The sequence below is a fragment of the Xenopus tropicalis genome, chromosome 2 (assembly GCF_000004195.4).
Source record: "Xenopus tropicalis strain Nigerian chromosome 2, UCB_Xtro_10.0, whole genome shotgun sequence".
NCBI lineage: Eukaryota > Metazoa > Chordata > Amphibia > Anura > Pipidae > Xenopus > Xenopus tropicalis.
Window position 1 is genome coordinate 9,090,759 of NC_030678.2, and position 21,403 is coordinate 9,112,161.

At 33.2% G+C, this 21,403-nt stretch overlaps 1 protein-coding gene across 1 annotated transcript in view; it reads left to right on the top strand.

The window, feature by feature from the left end:
- Window positions 1–21,403, top strand: part of tff3.6 (trefoil factor 3, gene 6) — a 76,353-nt gene that overhangs the window by 28,049 nt on the left and 26,901 nt on the right. The window contains exons 25-46 of the mRNA XM_031896524.1: window positions 552–581; window positions 1,459–1,488; window positions 2,588–2,617; window positions 2,935–2,964; window positions 3,297–3,326; window positions 3,460–3,483; window positions 3,830–3,853; window positions 5,167–5,190; window positions 6,042–6,071; window positions 6,794–6,817; window positions 7,133–7,162; window positions 7,320–7,343; window positions 7,472–7,501; window positions 8,011–8,040; window positions 8,218–8,247; window positions 8,876–8,905; window positions 9,905–9,934; window positions 10,252–10,281; window positions 12,863–12,892; window positions 19,203–19,238; window positions 19,800–19,829; window positions 20,008–20,031. Coding sequence (XP_031752384.1) covers window positions 552–581; window positions 1,459–1,488; window positions 2,588–2,617; window positions 2,935–2,964; window positions 3,297–3,326; window positions 3,460–3,483; window positions 3,830–3,853; window positions 5,167–5,190; window positions 6,042–6,071; window positions 6,794–6,817; window positions 7,133–7,162; window positions 7,320–7,343; window positions 7,472–7,501; window positions 8,011–8,040; window positions 8,218–8,247; window positions 8,876–8,905; window positions 9,905–9,934; window positions 10,252–10,281; window positions 12,863–12,892; window positions 19,203–19,238; window positions 19,800–19,829; window positions 20,008–20,031 — 630 coding nt within the window. The remainder of the gene's footprint in view (window positions 1–551; window positions 582–1,458; window positions 1,489–2,587; window positions 2,618–2,934; window positions 2,965–3,296; window positions 3,327–3,459; window positions 3,484–3,829; window positions 3,854–5,166; window positions 5,191–6,041; window positions 6,072–6,793; window positions 6,818–7,132; window positions 7,163–7,319; window positions 7,344–7,471; window positions 7,502–8,010; window positions 8,041–8,217; window positions 8,248–8,875; window positions 8,906–9,904; window positions 9,935–10,251; window positions 10,282–12,862; window positions 12,893–19,202; window positions 19,239–19,799; window positions 19,830–20,007; window positions 20,032–21,403) is intronic.

The following is a 21,403-nucleotide window of genomic DNA, read 5'->3' on the forward strand; positions in this document are numbered from 1 at the left end:
ACCCAGCATAAAATTCTACTCTCTGCTTTTTTTTTTTTTTTTTTTTTTTTACCTTGAGAGGTGGCAAGATACAGGAGACACAGGCAGGACGACTGCAACAACTTCCCCACGAGTAGCGGCGTCTGACGAGCAATACAGCTTCCACTGACGTCAGAGAAAAGCGCCACACACCTTCACTGCCGAGGACAGGTAATGGGTGGGGGAAAAACCCCAACAACTGATCCTTAGGGGGGGCCACAGCCCGAGACACCACCACCAGCGCTGAGACACTCACTCTGGAGGCTGAGCAGCGCGGCATCGGAGGGGAGAGAGAGAGTGAAGAGAGAACTCCCCACCCGGTAAATCAACTTCTGCGCTGACAGAAGGAAAAAAAGACATGGAATGGACCAAGGGAGGGGATTTTATGCTGTTTTTTCCTTCTGTCATCGCTGCGCTAAGAGGGCTACCCAAGTGTTAAGATGCTACGGAGGGGATGGCCAGGAAATTACTGAGTTCTCTATATGACCTTAAATTCTATATAGATCATTAAATTTTTCTACCTATCATTTAAGGGGCTGCACCGGCACCGGCACCAGCAGAAGGTAAGTGCTCAATTCAATTCTTTATGAGTAGCATGATAATCAGTGGTGATGTTTAGTGATGAAACTGCTGAAATGTTAGCAAAGCCACAAATAATTAGTGACACACATAAAAGTCAATAGGTGCAAAATGTTATGGGAGATACATTTTACATGCAACAAATTTTTATGCAGGTGACATTTTTCAACATACAACTTTTTTTTTTACTCCAGATGTATTAACCTTTCCTTAGTTTTGCAAAGAAAAAAAATTGTGAATGGCAAAATGATGAATTAGCTATGAGTCCAAGCCTGCCAAAAAATTGGTTATCACTAGTGATGTTTTTAAAAATATTGGTGAAATATAAATGTAAAACATATTTATTGTTTAATTTTTAAAAATTACTTCAATGGGTGTTTTTATAATTTGAATTTGGGTTGTAGATTGGCACGTCTACAAATTTGGTACAGGTATGGGATCCCTTATCCGGAAACCCATTATCCAGAAAGCTCCGAATTACGGAAAGCCTGTCTCCCATAGACTCCATTATAATCAAATAATTCAGAATTTTAAAACTGATTATCTTTTTCTCTGTATTAATAAAACTGTACCTTGTAACTGATCCCAACTAAGATATCAATAATCCGTATTGGATGCAAAACAATCCTATTGGGTTTAATTAATGTTTTATTGTTTTTTTAGTAGACTTAAGGTATGGAGATCCAAATTACGGAAAGACCCCTTATCCGGAATGCCCTTGGTCCCGAGCATTCTGGATAATGGGTCCTATACCTGTACTATATTTTAGACAACCAGACAACATAGATATAGCAGATATTATTGAGTTCCCTATATGACTTTTATTTTATATAAATCATTAAATATTTCTACCTATTTAAGGGGCTGCACCAGCACCGGCACCAGCAGAAGGTAAGTGCTCGATTAATTAGATAATTTTTCATAAGTAGCATCTTAATCAGCGGTGATGTTTGGTCATGAGCAAATCTGGGAAGCTGCTGAAAAAATTGTGAAACTGTGAAACATTCACAAAACGCATTGAAGTCAATAGGTGACAATTAGTGATGAGCGAATCTGTTCCGTTTCGCCGAAAAATTCGCGAATCTTTCAAAAGATCCGCGAAACGGCGAAAAATTCGCGAAACGCCGAAATTGTCGTGCGACAAAAAAAATGTGTCGCCCGCGGCTATTATTTTGTCGCGCAGCTATTGTTTCGTCGCCCGCGGCTATTAATTTGTCGCGCGGCTATTGTTTCGTCGCCAACAGCTATTGTTTCATCGCCCGCGGCTATTATTTTGTCGCGCAGCTATTGTTTCGTCACCCGCGGCTATTGTTTCGCCGCGCGGCTATTATTTCGTCGCCCGCGGCTATTATTTTGTCGCGCAGCTATTATTTCGCCGCCCACGGCTATTATTTTGTCGCACGGCTATCCTTTTGTCGCCTGCGGCTATTATTTTGTTGCGCGGCTATTCTTTTGACGCCCACGACTATTCTTTTTTGACGCCGGCGACAATTTTTGGACATGCGACAAATTTTTCCGCGGTGAATTTTTTCATCTGTTTCGCGAAACAATCCGCCAATGGCGAAACGCGGAAATTCGCCGCGAATCCATGCCTGGCGAAATATTTCGCCCATCACTAGTGACAATTTTTAAGCACAACAAATCAAGTTTTCCTTGGTGACTGTTTTGTTGCTGCAAATGGTTTTTCTGCAGTTTCATGAAATATTCAAAAAATTCACTCTTTACTAGTGATGTTGTGTTTTTAAAAATATTGGTAAAATGTTAATGCAAAACATATTTTGATACTATTTTTTTGACAATATAAAATTTTTTGAATTTTTAAAAATTACATTAATGTGTGTATTTTGATTTTGATTTTTGAATTCGGGTTGTAGACTGGCAAATCTAGATTTTAGACAACCAGACAACACAGATATAGCAGATATTATTGAGTTTTCTATATGGCTTTAGTTTTATATAAATCATTAAATATTTCTACCTATCATTTTAGGGGCTGCACCAGCACCAGCACCATCAGAAGGTAAGTACTCATTAGATAACTCTTTATAAGTAGTGATAAGCAAATCTGTCTGGTTTGCTTTGTCATAAACTTCACGGAATGACAAGAAAATTCACGAAACGGCAAAAAATCTGTGAAATGAATTTGTTGCGCAACTTTTTTGTTGCCTGCATAATTATTTTGTCGTCCATTTTTTTGTTGCCGTGAGTTGCTTTTTTTGCTGTGACAGCAAAAAAATTCACCACTAACAATGAGTGAGATATAGCAGATATTATTGAGTTCTCTATATGACTTCTAATTTTATTTAAATCATTAAATATTTCCACTTATTATTTTAGGGGCGGCACCAGCACCGGCACCAGCAGAAGGTTTGTGCTCAATTCATTAGATAACTCTTTATACGCAGAATCTTAATCAGTGGTGATGTGTATTTAAAAATATTAGTAAAATGTAAATGTAAAACATATTTTGACAGTACATTTTTAGGCAATAAAAATATTTTGGAAATTTTCAAAATTATTTTAATGGGTGTATTTATCAGTATTCGAGTTTGTGAATCTGGGTTGTAGATCAGCAAATCTACAATTTTTACACAATATTTTAGACAACCAGACAACACAGATATAGCAGGTATTATTGAGTCCTCTAAATAACTTTTAATTTTATATAAATGATTAAATATTTCTACCTATCATTTTAGGGGCTGCACCGGCACCAGCACCAGCAGAAGGTTTGTGCTCAATTCATTAGATAACTCTATAGAAGTAACATGATGATATATATAAATATAGCAGATTTTATTAGTTCTCTATATGACTTTTAATATTACATAAATGATTAAATATTTCTACTTATCATTTAAGGGGCTGCACCAGCACCAGCAGAAGGTTTGTGCTCAATTCATTAGATAACATTTTATAATTAGCATCTTTATCAGTGGTGATGTTGTGTTTTTAAAATATTAGTAAACTGTAAATAAAAAACATATTTTGACTTTTATTAGTTATTACTTTTTTTAGGCAATACATTTTTTTTAGAAATTTTAAAAATAATTTTAATGGAACTATTTATCAGTTTTCAAGCTTGTAAATTTGGGTTGTAGATGGGCAAATCTACAATTTCGACACTATATTTTAGACAACCAGACAACACAGATATAGCAGGTATTATTGAGTCCTCTATATGACTTTTAATTTTATATAAATCATTAAATATTTCTACCTATCATTTAAGGGGCTGCACCAGCACCAGCAGAAGGTAAGTGCTCAATTCATTAGATAACTTTTATAAAGTAGCATCTTAAAAAGGAACTGCTAACCTAAGAAATAATTCTAAATCCTTTTCTTTCGTGTTTGTCAAGCATGTCTCTATACCTAAAGGTGGCCATACACGTGGCGATCTGATGATGTTTCGTACGACCATCGGTCGCACGAAACATCGTAAGATCCGCCACACACCATTCAAGGCTGAATCGGCAGGTAAGGAGGTAGAAACAATAGGATTTCTACCTCCTTCTGCCGATTCAGCTCTGAAGGGAGAATTTTGGTCAGGCGCCTTCTATGGCGCCCGATCAAAATTTTCAAACTGGTCCGATCGGCGAGTCGTCCGATATCAGCAGCTTCCTGTGAATCGGTCGATTCGCCGACATGCCATACACGCACCGATTATCGTACGAAATGAGGTTTCGTACGATAATATCGGTGCGTGTATGGCCACCTTAAGGCATAGAGGGGGCAAGGCAATACATGATTGACAGCTGAGATTTTTAAATGCCTTTATAATGGGTATCTATGTATTAATAAAAAAAGAATTAAGGTTTCATGTTTAATACGAAAATGATTTTTATTATACATTTTTTTTATGTCTGGGTAACAGTGGTGATGTGTTTTTAAAAATATTGGTGAAATGTAAATGTGACACAGATTGACACAGTTTCATGAAAAATTCAAAGATGACTTAGGGGCAGATTTATCAAATCACGAGTTCGAATCCCGAATAGGAAAAATTCGGATTGGAAACAAAAATTTCTGAAGATCGCAAATATCATGAAAATGCTTACGAAAAAATCGTATTAGTCACAATAATATAGTATTGGCAATCCGAAAGTCCCGAAATTTTCGTACCGTACAATTGTAAACAACGGTAAAACCTTTCCGAATTTTTCATGCAAGCGTACGAAAAAGTTGTGCGGTGTATGACAAAATCGTGCAGATGCATGAAAAATTCACTGAAAATATGCTTGGAGCATTCGTGCCTTTGTAAATGTGCCCCAAAGTGTGGAATTTCACTGTGAATCCATGCCTTGTGAAAAAAAAATCGCTCTTTACTAGTGATGTTGTGTTTTTAAAAATATTGGTAAAATGTAAATGCAAAACATATTTTGGCACTAATTTTTTTAACAATATATTTTTTTGAATTTTTAAAAATTACTTTTATGTGTGTAATTATCAGTTTTTGAGTTTTGGGTTATAGATGACACAGATATAGCAGATATTATTGAGTTCTCTATTTGATTTTATATATATCATTAACCTATTATTATATCATAAAATCATTACCTATCATTTAAGGGGCTGCACCAGCACCGGCAGAAGGTAAGTGCTCAAATCAATATGTAACTTTTTATAATTAGCATCTTAATCAGTGGTGATGTTGCATTTTAAAAATATTATTAAAATGTAAATATAAAACATATTTTGATGCTACTTTTTTAGGCAATAAAAATGTTTTGGAAATGTTAAAAATTATTTTAATGGGTGTATATATCAGTTTTTGAGTTTGTGAATTTGGGTTGTAGATTGGTAAAACTACAATTTTGACACTATGGGGAACATTTACTAATCCACGAATTCAAATCCCGAATGGGAAAAAATCGCATTGGAAACGAACATTTTGCGACTTTTTAATATTTTTTGTGATGTTTTCGTCGCCGTCGCGACTTTTTCGTTGCCGTAACGACTTTTTCACGAATTGTTGTGACTTTTTCATATTGAGCGCTCGTAAATGGTGGGCAAACCTTTCCGACTTTGCATGATTTTGGAAGCCTCCCATAGGACTCAATGGCACTCTGCAGCTCCAACCTGGCCCAAGGAAAGTCCCGATACTGAAGCTTGAATGAATCCGAAAATTTCCTACTCGGCGTGACAGTACGATTTTTTCGCGACGGCCACTAAAAATTTGCGGCAATTCTTGAAAAAGTTGTGACAATGATGAAAAAGTCACGACAATTCGCGAAAAAGTCAGGACGGTGCCGAAAAAAAAATCGCAAAAATACCGATCATTACGGAAAAAACGCATTCAGATGCTTTTCAGATGTTCATGGATTAGTAAATGTCCCCCTAAGTTTTTGAGAACCAGACAACACAGATACAGCAGATATGATTGAATTCTCTGTATGACTTTTAATTTTATATAAATCATGAAATATTTCTACCTATCATTTTAGGGGCTGCACCGGCACCAGCACCAGCAGAAGGTTTGTGCACAATTCATTAGATAACTCTGTATAAGTAGCACCTTAATCAGTGGTGATGTTGTGTTTTTAAAAATATTAGTAAAATGTATATGTAAAACATATTTTACACTACTTTTTTTACAATATACTTTTTTGGGAAATTTTAAAAATTGCATTAATGGGTGTATTTATCAGTTCGAGTTTGTGAATTTGTGTTGTAGATTGGTAAAACTATAATTTTTATACTATATTTTAGGCAATAAAACAACCTAGATATAGAAGATATTACTGAGTTCTCTATATGATTTTATTGTATATTTGACTGAATTTTATATAAATCATATTTAATTTTATATAAATAATAATTCTACCTATCACTTAAGGGGCTGCACCGGCACCAGCAGAAGGAAAATGCTCAATTCATGTGTCATAATCAGAAGTGTTGACATTTTGACACTATATTTTTAGGCAATAAAAGTTTTTGGGGGGTTTTTTGGAAATATTTAATGCACAAATTTTAATCCACAAATCTTTATGCAGGGACACATACATGCCTAGTTGCCTACATTGCTCCTTACTAGTGATGTTGTGTTTTTAAAAATATTGGTAAAATGTAAATGCAAAACATATTTTGACAATAGTTTTTTTGACAATATAATTTTTAATTTTTTTTTTTAAATTACTTGAATTACTTTTAATTTTATATAAATCATTAAATACAGTATTTCTACCTATCATTTAAGGGGCTGCACCAGCACCAGCAGAAGGTAAGTGCTCAATTCATTAGACAACGATTAGCATCTTTATCAGTGGTGATGTTGTGTTTTTAAAATTAGTAAAATATAAATGTAAAACATATTTTGACACTACTTTTTTTTAGAGAATAACATTATTTTGAAATTTTAAAAATAATTATTTATTAGTTTTCAAGCTTGTAACTTTGGGTTGTAGATGGGAAAATCTACAATTTTGACACTATATTTTAGACAACCACACAACACAGATATAGCAGGTATTATTGTGTCCTATATATGACTTTTAATTTTATATAAATTATTAAATATTTCTACCTATCATTTTAGGGGCTGCACCTGCACCAGCACCAGCAGAAGGTTTGTGCTCCATTCATTAGATAACTCTATAGAAGTAACATGATGATAGATATAGATATAGCAGATTTTATTTAGTTCTCTATATGACTTTTATTGAGTCCTCTATATGACTTTTAATTTTATATAAATGATTAAATATTTCTACCTATCATTTTAGGGGCTGCACCAGCACCAGCAGAAGGTTTGCGCTCAATTTATTAGATAACTCTATAGAAGTAACATGATGATAGATATAGCAGATTTTATTGGGTTCTCTATATGACTTTTAATTTTATATCAATCATTAAATATTTCTACCTATCATTTAAGGGGCTGCACCAGCACCGGCACCAGCAGAAGGTAAGTGCTTAATTCATTAGATAACTTTTATAAAGTAACATCTTAAAGGGGAACTGTCACCCTAAGAAATAATTCCAAATCCTTTTCTTTTGTGTTTGTCAAGCATGTCTCTATACCTAAGGCATAGAGGGGGGCAAGGCAATATATGATTGACAGTTGAGATTTTTAAATGCCTTTATAATGGGTATCAATGTATTAATAAAAAAAAGAATTAAGGTTTCATGTTTAATTCAAAAAGTGTTGTTGTGTTTTAAAAAATATTCATAAAAAGTAAATGTAAAGCACATTTTGACACTACTTTTTTAGGCAATAAAAGTTTTTGGGTTTTTTTTTTTTAATTTTAAAAATTACTTTAAAGGGTGCATTTATCAGTTTTTGAGGTTGTAAATTTGGGTTTTAGATTGGTAAAACTATAATTTTAACACTATATTTTTGACAACCAGCCAACACAGATATAGGATTTTTGTAATTTTATATAAATCATTAAATATTTCTACCTTTTATTTTAGGGGCTGCACCGGCACTGGCACCAGCAGAAGGTAAGTGCTCAATTCATTAGATAACTTTTGAAAGTAGCATCTTAATCAGTGGTGATGTTGTGTTTTTAAAAAATATTTTAGGCATCCAGACAACACAGATATAGCAGATATTACTGAGTTCTCTATATGACCTTAAATTCTATATAGATCATTAAATTTTTCTACCTATCATTTAAGGGGCTGCACCGGCACCGGCACCAGCAGAAGGTAAGTGCTCAATGCAATTCTTTATGAGTAGCATGATAATCAGTGGTGATGTTTAGTGATGAAACTGCTGAAATATTAGCAAAGCCACAAATAATTAGTGACACACATAAAAGTCAATAGGCGAAAAATGTTATGGGAGATATATTTTGCATGCAACAAATTTTTATGCAGGTGACATTTTTCAACATACAACTTTTTTTTACTCCAGATGTATTAAAGTCAATGCCTATTTTTTCATTAGTAACATTTTTGTCTTAGCAACTACTTTGCAGCTGCAATTTTTTTGGTGAAAACCTTTCCTCAGTTTTGCAAAAAAAAAAAAAATTGTGAATGGCAAAATGATGAATTAGCTATGAGTCCAAGCCTGCCAAAAAATTGGTTATCACTAGTGATGTTGTGTTTTTAAAAATATTGGTGAAATATAAATGTAAAACATATTTATTGTTTAATTTTTAAAAATTACTTCAATGGGTGTTTTTATAATTTGAATTTGGGTTGTAGATTGGCACGTCTACAAATTTGGTACTATATTTTAGACAACCAGACAACATAGATATAGCAGATATTATTGAGTTCCCTATATGACTTTTATTTTATATAAATCATTAAATATTTCTACCTATTTAAGGGGCTGCACCAGCACCGGCACCAGCAGAAGGTAAGTGCTCGATTAATTAGATAATTTTTCATAAGTAGCATCTTAATCAGCGGTGATGTTTGGTCATGAGCAAATCTGGGAAACATTCACAAAACGCATTGAAGTCAATAGGTGACAATTAGTGATGAGCGAATCTGTTCCATTTCGCTTCGCCGAAAAATTCGCGAACCTTTCAAAAGATCCGCGAAACGCCGAAAATGTCGTGCGACAAAAAAAAAATTGTCGCCCTCGGCTATTATTTCGTCGCCTGCGGCTATTATTTTGTCGCGCAGCTATTGTTTCGTCGCCCGCGGCTATTGTTTCGTCGCCCGCGGCTATTATTTTGTTGCGCAGCTATTGTTTCGTCGCCCGCGGCTATTGTTTCGCCGCGCGGCTATTATTTCGTCGCCCGCGGCTATTATTTTGTCGCACAGCTATTATTTCGCCGCCCACGGCTATTATTTTGTCGCACGGCTATTCTTTTGACGCCCGCAACTATTCTTTTTTGACGCCGGCGACAATTTTTGGACGTGCGACGAATTTTTCCGCGGCAAATTTTTTCATCTGTTTCGTGAAACAATCCGCCAATGGCGAAACGCGAAAATTCGCCGCAAATCCATGCCTGGTGAAATATTTTGCCCATCACTAGTGACAATTTTTAAGCACAACAAATCAAGTTTTCCTTGGTGACTGTTTTGTTGCTGCAAATGGTTTTTCTGCAGTTTCATGAAATATTCAAAAAATTCGCTTTTTACTAGTGATGTTGTGTTTTTAAAAACATTGGTAAAATGTTAATGCAAAATATATTTTGATACTATTTTTTTGACAATATAAAATTTTTTGAATTTTTAAAAATTACATTAATGTGTGTATTTTGATTTTGATCTTTGAATTTGGGTTGTAGACTGGCAAATCTAGATTTTAGACAACCAGACAACACAGATATAGCAGATATTATTGAGTTTTCTATATGGCTTTAGTTTTATATAAATCATTAAATATTTCTACCTATCATTTTAGGGGCTGCACCAGCACCAGCACCAGCAGAAGGTAAGTACTCATTAGATAACTCTTTATAAGTAGTGATAAGCAAATCTGTCTGGTTTGCTTTGTCATAAACTTCACGGAACGACAAGAAAATTCACGAAACGGCAAAAAATCTGTGAAATGAATTTGTTGCGCAACTTTTTTGTTGCCTGCATAATTATTTTGTCGTCCATTTTTTTGTTGCCGTGAGTTGCTTTTTTTGCTGTGACAGCAAAAAAATTCACCACTAACAATGAGTGAGATATAGCAGATATTATTGAGTTCTCTATATGACTTTTAATTTTATTTAAATCATTAAATATTTCCACCTATTATTTTAGGGGCGGCACCAGCACCGGCACCAGCAGAAGGTTTGTGCTCAATTCATTAGATAACTCTTTATACGCAGAATCTTAATCAGTGGTGATGTGTATTTAAAAATATTTGTAAAATGTAAATATAAAACATATTTTGACACTACATTTTTAGGCAATAAAAATATTTTGGAAATTTTCAAAATTATTTTAATGGGTGTATTTATCAGTATTCGAGTTTGTGAATCTGGGTTGTAGATCGGCAAATCTACAATTTTGACACAATATTTTAGACAACCAGACAACACAGATATAGCAGGTATTATTGAGTCCTCTAAATGACTTTTAATTTTATATAAATGATTAAATATTTCTACCTATCATTTTAGGGGCTGCACCGGCACCAGCACCAGCACCAGCAGAAGGTTTGTGCTCAATTCATTAGATAACATTTTATAATTAGCATCTTTATCAGTGGTGATGTTGTGTTTTTAAAATATTAGTAAACTGTAAATAAAAAACATATTTTGACTTTTATTAGTTGTTACTTTTTTTAGGCAATACATTTTTTTTAGAAATTTTAAAAATAATTTTAATGGAACTATTTATCAGTTTTCAAGCTTGTAAATTTGGGTTGTAGATGGGCAAATCTACAATTTCGACACTATATTTTAGACAACCAGACAACACAGATATAGCAGGTATTATTGAGTCCTCTATATGACTTTTAATTTTATATAAATCATTAAATATTTCTACCTATCATTTAAGGGGCTGCACCAGCACCGGCACCAGCACCAGCAGAAGGTAAGTGCTCAATTCATTTTAAAAAGGAACTGTTACCCTAAGAAATAATTCCAAATCCTTTTCTTTTGTGTTTGTCAAGCATGTCTCTATACCTAAGGCATAGAGGGGGCAAGGCAATACATGATTGACAGCTGAGATTTTTAAATGCCTTTATAATGGGTATCTATGTATTAATAAAAAAAAGAATTAAGGTTTCATGTTTAATACGAAAATGATTTTTATTATACATTTTTTTTATGTCTGGGTGACAGTGGTGATGTGTTTTTAAAAATATTGGTGACATGTAAATGTGACACAGATTGACACAGTTTCATGAAAAATTCAAAGATGACTTAGGGGCAGATTTATCAAATCACGAGTTCGAATCCCGAATAGGAAAAATTCGGATTGGAAACAAAAATTTCTGAAGATCGCAAATATCATGAAAATGCTTACGAAAAAATCGTATTAGTCACAATAATATCGTATTGGCGATCCGAAAGTCCCGAAATTTTCGTACCGTACAATTGTAAACAACGGTATAACCTTTCCGAATTTTTCATGCAAGCGTACGAAAAAGTTGTGCGGCGTATGACAAAATCGTGCGGACGCATGAAAAATTCACTGAAAATATGCTTGGAGCATTCGTGACTTTGTAAATGTGCCCCAAAGTGTGGAATTTCACTATGAATCCATGCCTTGTGAAAAAAAAATCGCTCTTTACTAGTGATGTTGTGTTTTTAAAAATATCGGTAAAATGTAAATGCAAAACATATTTTGGCACTAATTTTTTTAACAATATATTTTTTTGAATTTTTAAAAATTACTTTTATGTGTGTAATTATCAGTTTTTGAGTTTTGGGTTATAGATGACACAGATATAGCAGATATTATTGAGTTCTCTATTTGATTTTATATATATCATTAACCTATTATTATATCATAAAATCATTACCTATCATTTAAGGGGCTGCACCAGCACCGGCAGAAGGTAAGTGCTCAAATCAATATGTAACTTTTTATAATTAGCATCTTAATCAGTGGTGATGTTGCATTTTAAAAATATTATTAAAATGTAAATATAAAACATATTTTGATGCTACTTTTTTAGGCAATAAAAATGTTTTGGAAATGTTAAACATTATTTTAATGGGTGTATATATCAGTTTTTGAGTTTGTGAATTTGGGTTGTAGATTGGTAAAACTACAATTTTGACACTATGGGGAACATTTACTAATCCACGAATTCGAATCCCGAATGGGAAAAAATCGGATTGGAAACTAACATTTTGCGACTTTTTCATATTTTTTGTGATTTTTTTTGTCGCCGTCGCGACTTTTTCGTTGCCGTCACGACTTTTTCGTTGCCGTCACGACTTTTTCACAAATTGTTGTGACTTTTTCATATTGAGCGCTCGTAAATGGTGGGCAAACCTTTCCGACTTTGCATGATTTTGGAAGCCTCAATGGCACTCTGCAGCTCCAACCTGGCCCAAGGAAAGTCACGATACTGAAGCTTGAATGAATCCGAAAATTTCCTACTCGGCGCGACAGTACGATTTTTTCGCGACGGCCACTAAAAATTTGCTGCAATTCTCGAAAAAGTTGTGACAATGATGAAAAAGTCACGACAATTCGCGAAAAAGTCAGGACGGTGCCGAAAAAAAAATCGCAAAAATACCGATCATTACGGAAAAAACGCATTCAGATGCTTTTCAGATGTTCATGGATTAGTAAATGTCCCCCTAAGTTTTTGAGAACCAGACAACACAGATACAGCAGATATGATTGAATTCTCTGTATGACTTTTAATTTTATATAAATCATGAAATATTTTTACCTATCATTTAAGGGGCTGCACCAGCACCGGCACCAGCAGAAGGTAAGTGCTCATTCATTATATAATTTTTCATAAGTAGCATCTTAATCAGTGGTGATGTGTTTTAAAAATATTAGTAAACTATAAATGTAAAACACATTTTGACACTAGCAGTAATAGTTTTTTTTGGAAATTTTAAAAATTACTTTAAAGGGTGCATTTATGTTTTTGAGTTTGTAAATTTCACTATTAGATTGGTAAAACTATAATTTTGACACTATATTTTAGACAACCAGACAACACAGATATAGCAGATATTTCTCTATAGGATTTTTAATGTTTTGGTAATTTTAAAATATCACATTAATGGGTGTATTTATCTGTTTTTGAGTTTGTGAATCTGGGTTGTAAAACTATAATTTTGACACTATATTTTAGGCAACCAGACAACACAGATATAGCAGGTATTATTGAGTTCTCTATATGACTAAATTTTATATGAATCATTAAATATTTCTACCTATCATTTAAGGGGCTGCACCGGCACCAGCAGCAGCAGAAGGTAAGTGCTCAATTAATTTGATAATATTTATGAGTAGCATGATATTCAGTGGTGATATTTAGTGTGTTTAGTTTAGTGAATCTGTCACGTTTCACTTCACCCAAAAATTTGGGAAACTGTTGAAAAATTAGCAAAACGGCTAAAAATTTGTGACACGCATTGAAGTAAATAGGTGAAAAATGTTATGGGCAATACATTTTACATGTAACAAATGCAGGTGACATTTTTCAACACACAAAGGCCATTTTTTCATTAGCAACATTTTTGTTTTGAAAACTATTTTGTAGCTGCAATTTTTTACTTTAATTTTATATGAATCATTAAATATTTTAAATTTTTAAAAATTACTTTAATGTGTGTATTTATCAGTTTTTGAGTTTTTGAATTTGGGTTGTAGACAACACAGATATAGCAAATATTATTGAGTTCTCTATATGATTTAAAATAAATCCTTAACTTATTATTATATCATAAAATCATTACCTATCATTTAAGGGGCTGCACCAGCACCGGCAGAAGGTAAGTGCTCAATTCAATAAATAACTTTTTATCATTAGCATCTTAATCAGTGGTTGCATTTTAAAAAAAATATTAAAAAGTAAATATAAAACATATTTTGACACTACTTCTTTTAGGCAATTTAAATGTTTTGGAAATTTAAAAAATTATTTTAATGGGAGTATTTATCAGTTTTTGAGTTTATGAATTTGGGTTGTAGATTGGAAAAAACTACAATTTTCACACTATGGGGGAGATTTACTAAGGCGCAGATGCTTCGAATGCGTTTTTTTCGTAATGATCGGTATTTTTGCGACTTTTTCATTGCCGTCGCAACTTTTTTGTATTTTTCGCAACTTTTTCATCGCCGTCGTGCAAAAAAAACGTATTGTTGCGCCGGGTACGAAAGTTTCGGATTCATTCAAGCTTCAGTATCATGACTTTCCTTGAGCCAGGTTGGAGCTGCAGAGTGCCATTTATTCCTCTGTGAGGCTTCCGAAATCATGCAAAGTCGGAAAGGTTTTTCCGCCGTTTACGACCGTTAAATAAGATAAAGTCGCGACAGCGACTAAATAGTCGGGGAAAATACGATAAAGTTGCGACGGCGACTAAAAAGTCGCAAAATTTCCGTTTTCAATCCGAATTTTTGCTATTCAGGATTCAAATTCGTGCTTTGGTAAATCTGCCCCTATGTTTTTGAGAACCAGACAACACAGATATAGCAGATATGATTGAGTTCTCTGTCTGACTTTTAATTTTATATAAATCATTAAATATTTCTACCTATCATTTAAGGGGCTGCACCAGCACCAGCACCAGCACCAGCAGAAGGTTTGTGCTCAATTCATTACATTATTCTATATAAGTAGCATGTTAATCAATGGTGCTGTTTGGTGATAAGTATTGATTGGCAAAATTTTTTGCCAGGCATGCATACGCGGTGAATTTTCCTGTTTCCCATTGGCAGATTTGTTTCCGAAATGAGCACAGAAATTTGCTGTGGAAAAAACTTGGCATGCATTAAAAAAATTGCGTGCGTCAAAAAAAGTTGTGTGTCAAAAAATAGTTGCGCGCATCAAAAAACACATGCATGTCAAAATATATGTTGTGCGCCACTTTTGGCTAATTTATTGCTGTTTCACACACTTTTACAGGTCTTTTTTTTAATTTTTGAGCAAAGTGAAATGGGACAGATTCGCTCATCACTAGATGAGCGAATCTGTCCCATTTTGCTTTGCTGAAAAATCCACAAAACTGCTTAAAAATTGGCAAAATGCATTGCAGTCAATAGGTGACAAATTTTAAGCACAATAAATTTTACACTCAACAAATTTTTACGTGGGGGACAATTTTTACATTCAACTTTTTTTTTACTCCAAACGCAAAGTCAATAAGAAATTTCTCTCACTTCAAATGCATTAAAGTCAATGGGCATTTTTGGTATCAGCAACATTTTTGCCTTGGTGACTTTTTTTGTCTTGGCGATTTATGCCGCTACAAATGTTTTTGCTGCAGTTTTGCCAAAATTTGAGATGGCAAAGTGTGGAATTTCACTGCGAATCCATGCCTAGCGATTCATGTTGTGGTTTTAAAAATATTGGTAAAATATAAATGCAAAACATATTTTGATACTACTTTTTTGACAATATAATGTTTTGGATGTTTTAAAAATTTATCAGCTTATGAGTTTTTTAATTCAGGTTGAAGATTGACAAATCCACAATTTTGGCACTATATTTTAGACAACCAGACAGCACAAATATAGCAGATTTTATTAAGTTCTCTATATGACTTTTAATTTTATATCAATCATTAAATATTTCTGGTGAAGGGGCTTCACCAGCACCAGCAGAAGGTAAGTGCTCAATTCATTAGATAACTTTTTATAATTAGCATGTTAATCAGTGGTGATGTGTTTTAAAAATATTAGTAAAATGTAAATGTAAAACATATTTTAACACTTCTCTTTTAGGCAATAAGTTTTTTTGGAAATTTGAAAAATTACGTTAATGGGTGTATTTATCAAATCAAATGCTTGTTTATTTATTAATAAAGAACACTAATGCAAATTAAAAACCTAAACAATTTTTATGTTTACATACTCAAAAAATTGAAAAAACTTGAATCGAAAATATGGCTTGGCAACTCTCATTGATTTCTATATAAACCTACAAGCTTTTAGATGGCAAAGTTTTACATTCACCTTTTTGGGGGTTTTGCACTTAATAAATGCCAAACATTTGAGTTTTTGAACCATAATTTGAATTAGAGAATTTTTAATGCAAAAAAACTCAAATTGTAAAAAAAATTGAACTTGAAGGTTAATAAATCACCCCTAAATATTAACAATAAAGTTTATAATTTAAGTGCTGCACCAGCATCAGCAGACGGTAAGTGCTCAATTCATTAGGTTGATAACCTTATTTACACACATACAAGATAAAAAGTAAAAAGTGGTAAAGTAGATTACATTAAATCAGTGGTGAAATTGTAACTACAAATTGACACAAGCAGACAACACAAATATTGCAGATATTATTGAGTCCTATAATTGACTTTAAATAAATCATTAACTATTTCTCTCTATCATTTAAGGTGCTGCACCGGCACCAGCAGAAGGTAAGTGCTTAATTCATTAGATTGCTTTTTTAGGGCTCTGGCACACGGGGGAATTAGTTGCCCGCGACAAATCTCCTGTGTCTCGGGCAACTAATCTCCACGGATTGCCATCCCACCAGCGAAAATGTAAATAGATGGCATACGTTTCCTCTCGAGGAAATGCGACAAAAAAACTTGCACGACAAACACGATTTGCAAATTTTACTAGTGTTTCACTAATTTTTCGCCAAGCAAAATGGGACAGATTTGCTCATCACTACTGGATAAAGACATAGGGGCTGATTTACTAATCCACGAATCCGAATCCCGAATGGGGAAAAATCAGATTGATAACAAACATTTTGTGACTTTTTCGTATTTCTTGCGGGGTTTTTTGTCGCCGTCGTGATTTTTTCGCGACTTTTTTGTAGCCGTTACAACTTGCGCAAATTGTCGTGACTTTTTCATAGCCGTTACGACTTGCGCGAATTGTCGCAACTTTTTTGTATTGAGCGTTAGTAAACTGCCGGACAAACCTTTCCGATTTTTTCGCGACGGCTACGAAAAAGTTGCGACAATTCGCGCAAGTCGTAACGGCTACGAAAAAGTCACGACAATTTCCGAAAAAGTTGCGACGGTGACGAAAAAATTGCAAAATACCGATCATTACGAAAAAACCGCATTCGGACGCTTTCGATCCATTCGTGGATTAGTACAAGGGGAGCAAGGGAATACATAATTGGCAGCTGAGATTTTTAGATGCCTTTATAATGGGTATGGATGTGTTAATAAAAAAAGGAATTAAGGTTTAATTTGAAAAGGATTTTTATTATATAGCGTTTATGCCTGGATGACAGATCCCCTTTAATCAGTGGTGATGTGTTTTTAAAAATTTTGGTGAAATTTAAATGTGAAACATATTTTGACACTGATTTTTTCACAATATCTGTTTTTAGAAATTTTAAAAATTTCTTTAATGGCCTTATCAGTTTTTGAGTTTGTGAATTCGGGAGTTTGTTTTTCTAAATCAAACTTACATTGAATGCTCACTAATTTATTAATAAAGAAAACTTTTGCGGATGAAACATTGAATTTTCAAGTTTACAAGCTAAAACAACTCAAATTGAAAACATGGCTTGACTTTGTCTAGGACAGATCTCATTGACTTTTATATAAACTTACAAGCTTTTAGATGGCAAAATTTTACATCCAACTTTTTGGTTTATTTTTAAGTTAATCAATGCCAGACATTCAAGTTTTTGAACTATAATTCAAATTTGAATATTTTTAGTATAAGGAAACTCAAACTGTGAAGAAAAATTGTTGGAATCCTGGGGCTGTCACATGTGCAGTGAATGAAAAAGCCACATTTTCACTGTACTGTGCATGTTTAAGCAAGAAGAAGGAAAAGGATTGCTCAATTGCAGGTAGCCTTTTTTCTAACAAGAAGACTGACCTGGGGAAGTGCCTGATTGATTATATCAGTTTTTAAAAGGGGAACTATCATGAAAAATGTTTTTATAATATTGAAAATATAAAATCTTGACAAACATTTTGCCAATTTCTGTTTTTTAAAAATGTTGCACCATTACAAAGTTATGGCTAATTATTAAAGCAGCCTCCCATTCTCCACCCTCTAGAATCTCTGGCTCCCTTGTCTGCTATTGTTTTCTCTATGACTTATTAATTTGAATAAATCATTAAATAATAGTAAAGCAATAAACATTACTTTAAATATTAAGCAAAAGGTTTATAATTTTAGGAGCTGCACCAGCACCCGCAGAAGGTAACTGCTCAGTTCATTAGGCTGACATACATTTATATACAGAGACAAGATACATCAAAGAGGGTAAAGTAGTAGTAATATTTTACTGGGAAACTTAACCAGTAGTAAATTTGTAGATTGCCAAAATGATTATTTTTTAAATAATCAGACAAATAATATAGTGCAGATTGTATAATATACAATAATATATATATATATAAGTCATAAAGACAACTCTATAATATTTGCACAATATAATTTCTCCGATTATCTAAAAAATAATCATTTTTGCAATCTATAAATTTACCACTGATTAAGTTTCCCAGTTTAATGTTACTTCTACTTTACCCTCTTTTACGTATCTTCAAGTTTCAAGTTTATTGTCATATACAAAGAAGAATGAAGCATCATTACTGTAATGAAATTTTTTTGACCCGTGTTCCTCCCAACTTTACATAGACAAAAAAAAAAATACAAATATTAAATATAATAAAAGTGTGCAATAAAGGTAAAAGTATTTACAATAAAAAAATGCAATGAAATATTTGAAATTGTGCAGTGAGGATTTAAAGTGGCTTTGCTTAAAGTGACACTGCGAAGAGTCCAGTAGTTATGGGGAGTGTGTGTTGGGCAGAATGTCAGCAGTTCAGAAGCCTGATGGCTTGTGGGTAGAAACTGTCTCTGTATCTTGTCTCCGTAGATAAATGTATGTCAGCCTAATGAACTGAGCACTTACCTTCTGCTGGGGCTGGTGCTGGGGCTGGAGCAGCACCTAAAATAGGGACAGGAAATTATTGAATGATTTATTTAAAATTAAAGTCATAAAGACGACTCTGCACTATATTATTGTTATATATATATATATATATATAACAATAATATAGTGCAGAGTCGTCTTTATGACTTTAATTTTAAATAAATCATTCAATAATTTCCTGTCCCTATTTTAGGTGCTGCTCCAGCCCCAGCACCAGCCCCAGCAGAAGGTAAGTGCTCAGTTCATTAGGCTGACATACATTTATCTACGGAGACAAGATACAGAGACAGTTTCTACCCACAAGCCATCAGGCTTCTGAACTGCTGACATTCTGCCCAACACACACTCCCCATAACTACTGGACTCTTCGCAGTGTCACTTTAAGCAAAGCCACTTTAAATCCTCACTGCACAATTTCAAATATTTCATTGCATTTTTTTATTGTAAATACTTTTACCTTTATTGCACACTTTTATTATATTTAATATTTGTATTTTTTTTTTTGTCTATGTAAAGTTGGGAGGAACACGGGTCAAAAAAATTTCATTACAGTAATGATGCTTCATTCTTCTTTGTATATGACAATAAACTTGAAACTTGAAGATACGTAAAAGAGGGTAAAGTAGAAGTAACATTAAACTGGGAAACTTAATCAGTGGTAAATTTATAGATTGCAAAAATGATTATTTTTTAGATAATCGGAGAAATTATATTGTGCAAATATTATAGAGTTGTCTTTATGACTTTAATTTTAAATAAATTATTTAAAAATTTCTTGTCGCTATTTTAGGTGCTGCTCCAGCACCAGCACCAGCAGAAGGTAAGTGCTCAATGCATTAGGCTGACATCTTTTTTTTATATATTAAAAAAAGATACTCATTTTATTTGGACAATTTTTTAGACAATCAGACAAAACAGATAATGTAGATATTGCATATATTCTCTATATGACTTTTAATTTGAAATAAATAATTAAATATTTCTTCCTATCATTTTAGGGGCTGCACCAGCGCCAGCAGAAGGTAAGTGCTCGATTCATTAGATAACTGTTTTTATGTTGCACCTTAATCAGAGTTAATATTGTATTTTTAAAAAATTTGGTAAAATGTGAATGCGAAACAAATTTTGACACTAATTTTTTTAGACAATATATTTTTGGGGGGGATATTATAAAAGAGACTTTAAATTTTAAGCAAAAAGTTTATCATTTTTGGGGCTGCACCCGCAACAGCAGAAGGTAAGTGCTTCATTTATTAGAATTAGAATATTGGTAATATGTGAATGTGAAACATATTTTGACACTGCTATTTTTAGACAATAATTTATTTATTTTTGGAAATTGTAAAAATAATTTGCATTTTAAGCATAAAAGTGATCATTTTAGGGGCTGCACCAGCAGAAAGTCAGTGTCTGATTCATTAGATAACTTTTTTTAAGGTAGATTCTTAATCAGTGTTAATGTTATGTTTTTAAAAATATTTGTAAAATGTGAATGTGATACATATGTTTTTTGGGGGGGTTGGAAATTGTAAAATTACTTTCAATTTTAAGCTTAAAATTTGTCATTTTAGGAGCTGCACCAGCACCAGCAGAAGGTAAGTGCTCAGTTCATTAGGCTGACATACATTTATATGCAGAGACAAGATAAGTAAAATAGGGTAAAGTAGAAGTAACATTGAACTGGGAAACTTAATCAGTGGTAAATTTGTAGATTGCCATAATGATTATTTTTTTAGATAATCGTACAAATGAGATATTATAGAGTCGTCTTTATGACTTTCATTTTAAATAAATCATTCAATAATTTCCTGTCCCTATTTTAGGTGCTGCTCCAGCCCCAGCACCAGCCCCAGCAGAAGGTAAGTGCTCAGTTCATTAGGCTGACATACATTTATCTACGGAGACAAGATACAGAGACAGTTTCTACCCACAAGCCATCAGGCTTCTGAACTGCTGACATTCTGCCCAACACACACTCCCCATAACTACTGGACTCTTCGCAGTGTCACTTTAAGCAAAGCCACTTTAAATCCTCACTGCACAATTTCAAATATTTCATTGCATTTTTTTTATTGTAAATACTTTTACCTTTATTGCACACTTTTATTATATTTAATATTTGTATTTTTTTTTTTGTCTATGTAAAGTTGGGAGGAACACGGGTCAAAAAAATTTCATTACAGTAATGATGCTTCATTCTTCTTTGTATATGACAATAAACTTGAAACTTGAAGATACGTAAAAGAGGGTAAAGTAGAAGTAACATTAAACTGGGAAACTTAATCAGTGGTAAATTTATAGATTGCAAAAATGATTATTTTTTAGATAATCGGAGAAATTATATTGTGCAAATATTATAGAGTTGTCTTTATGACTTTAATTTTAAATAAATTA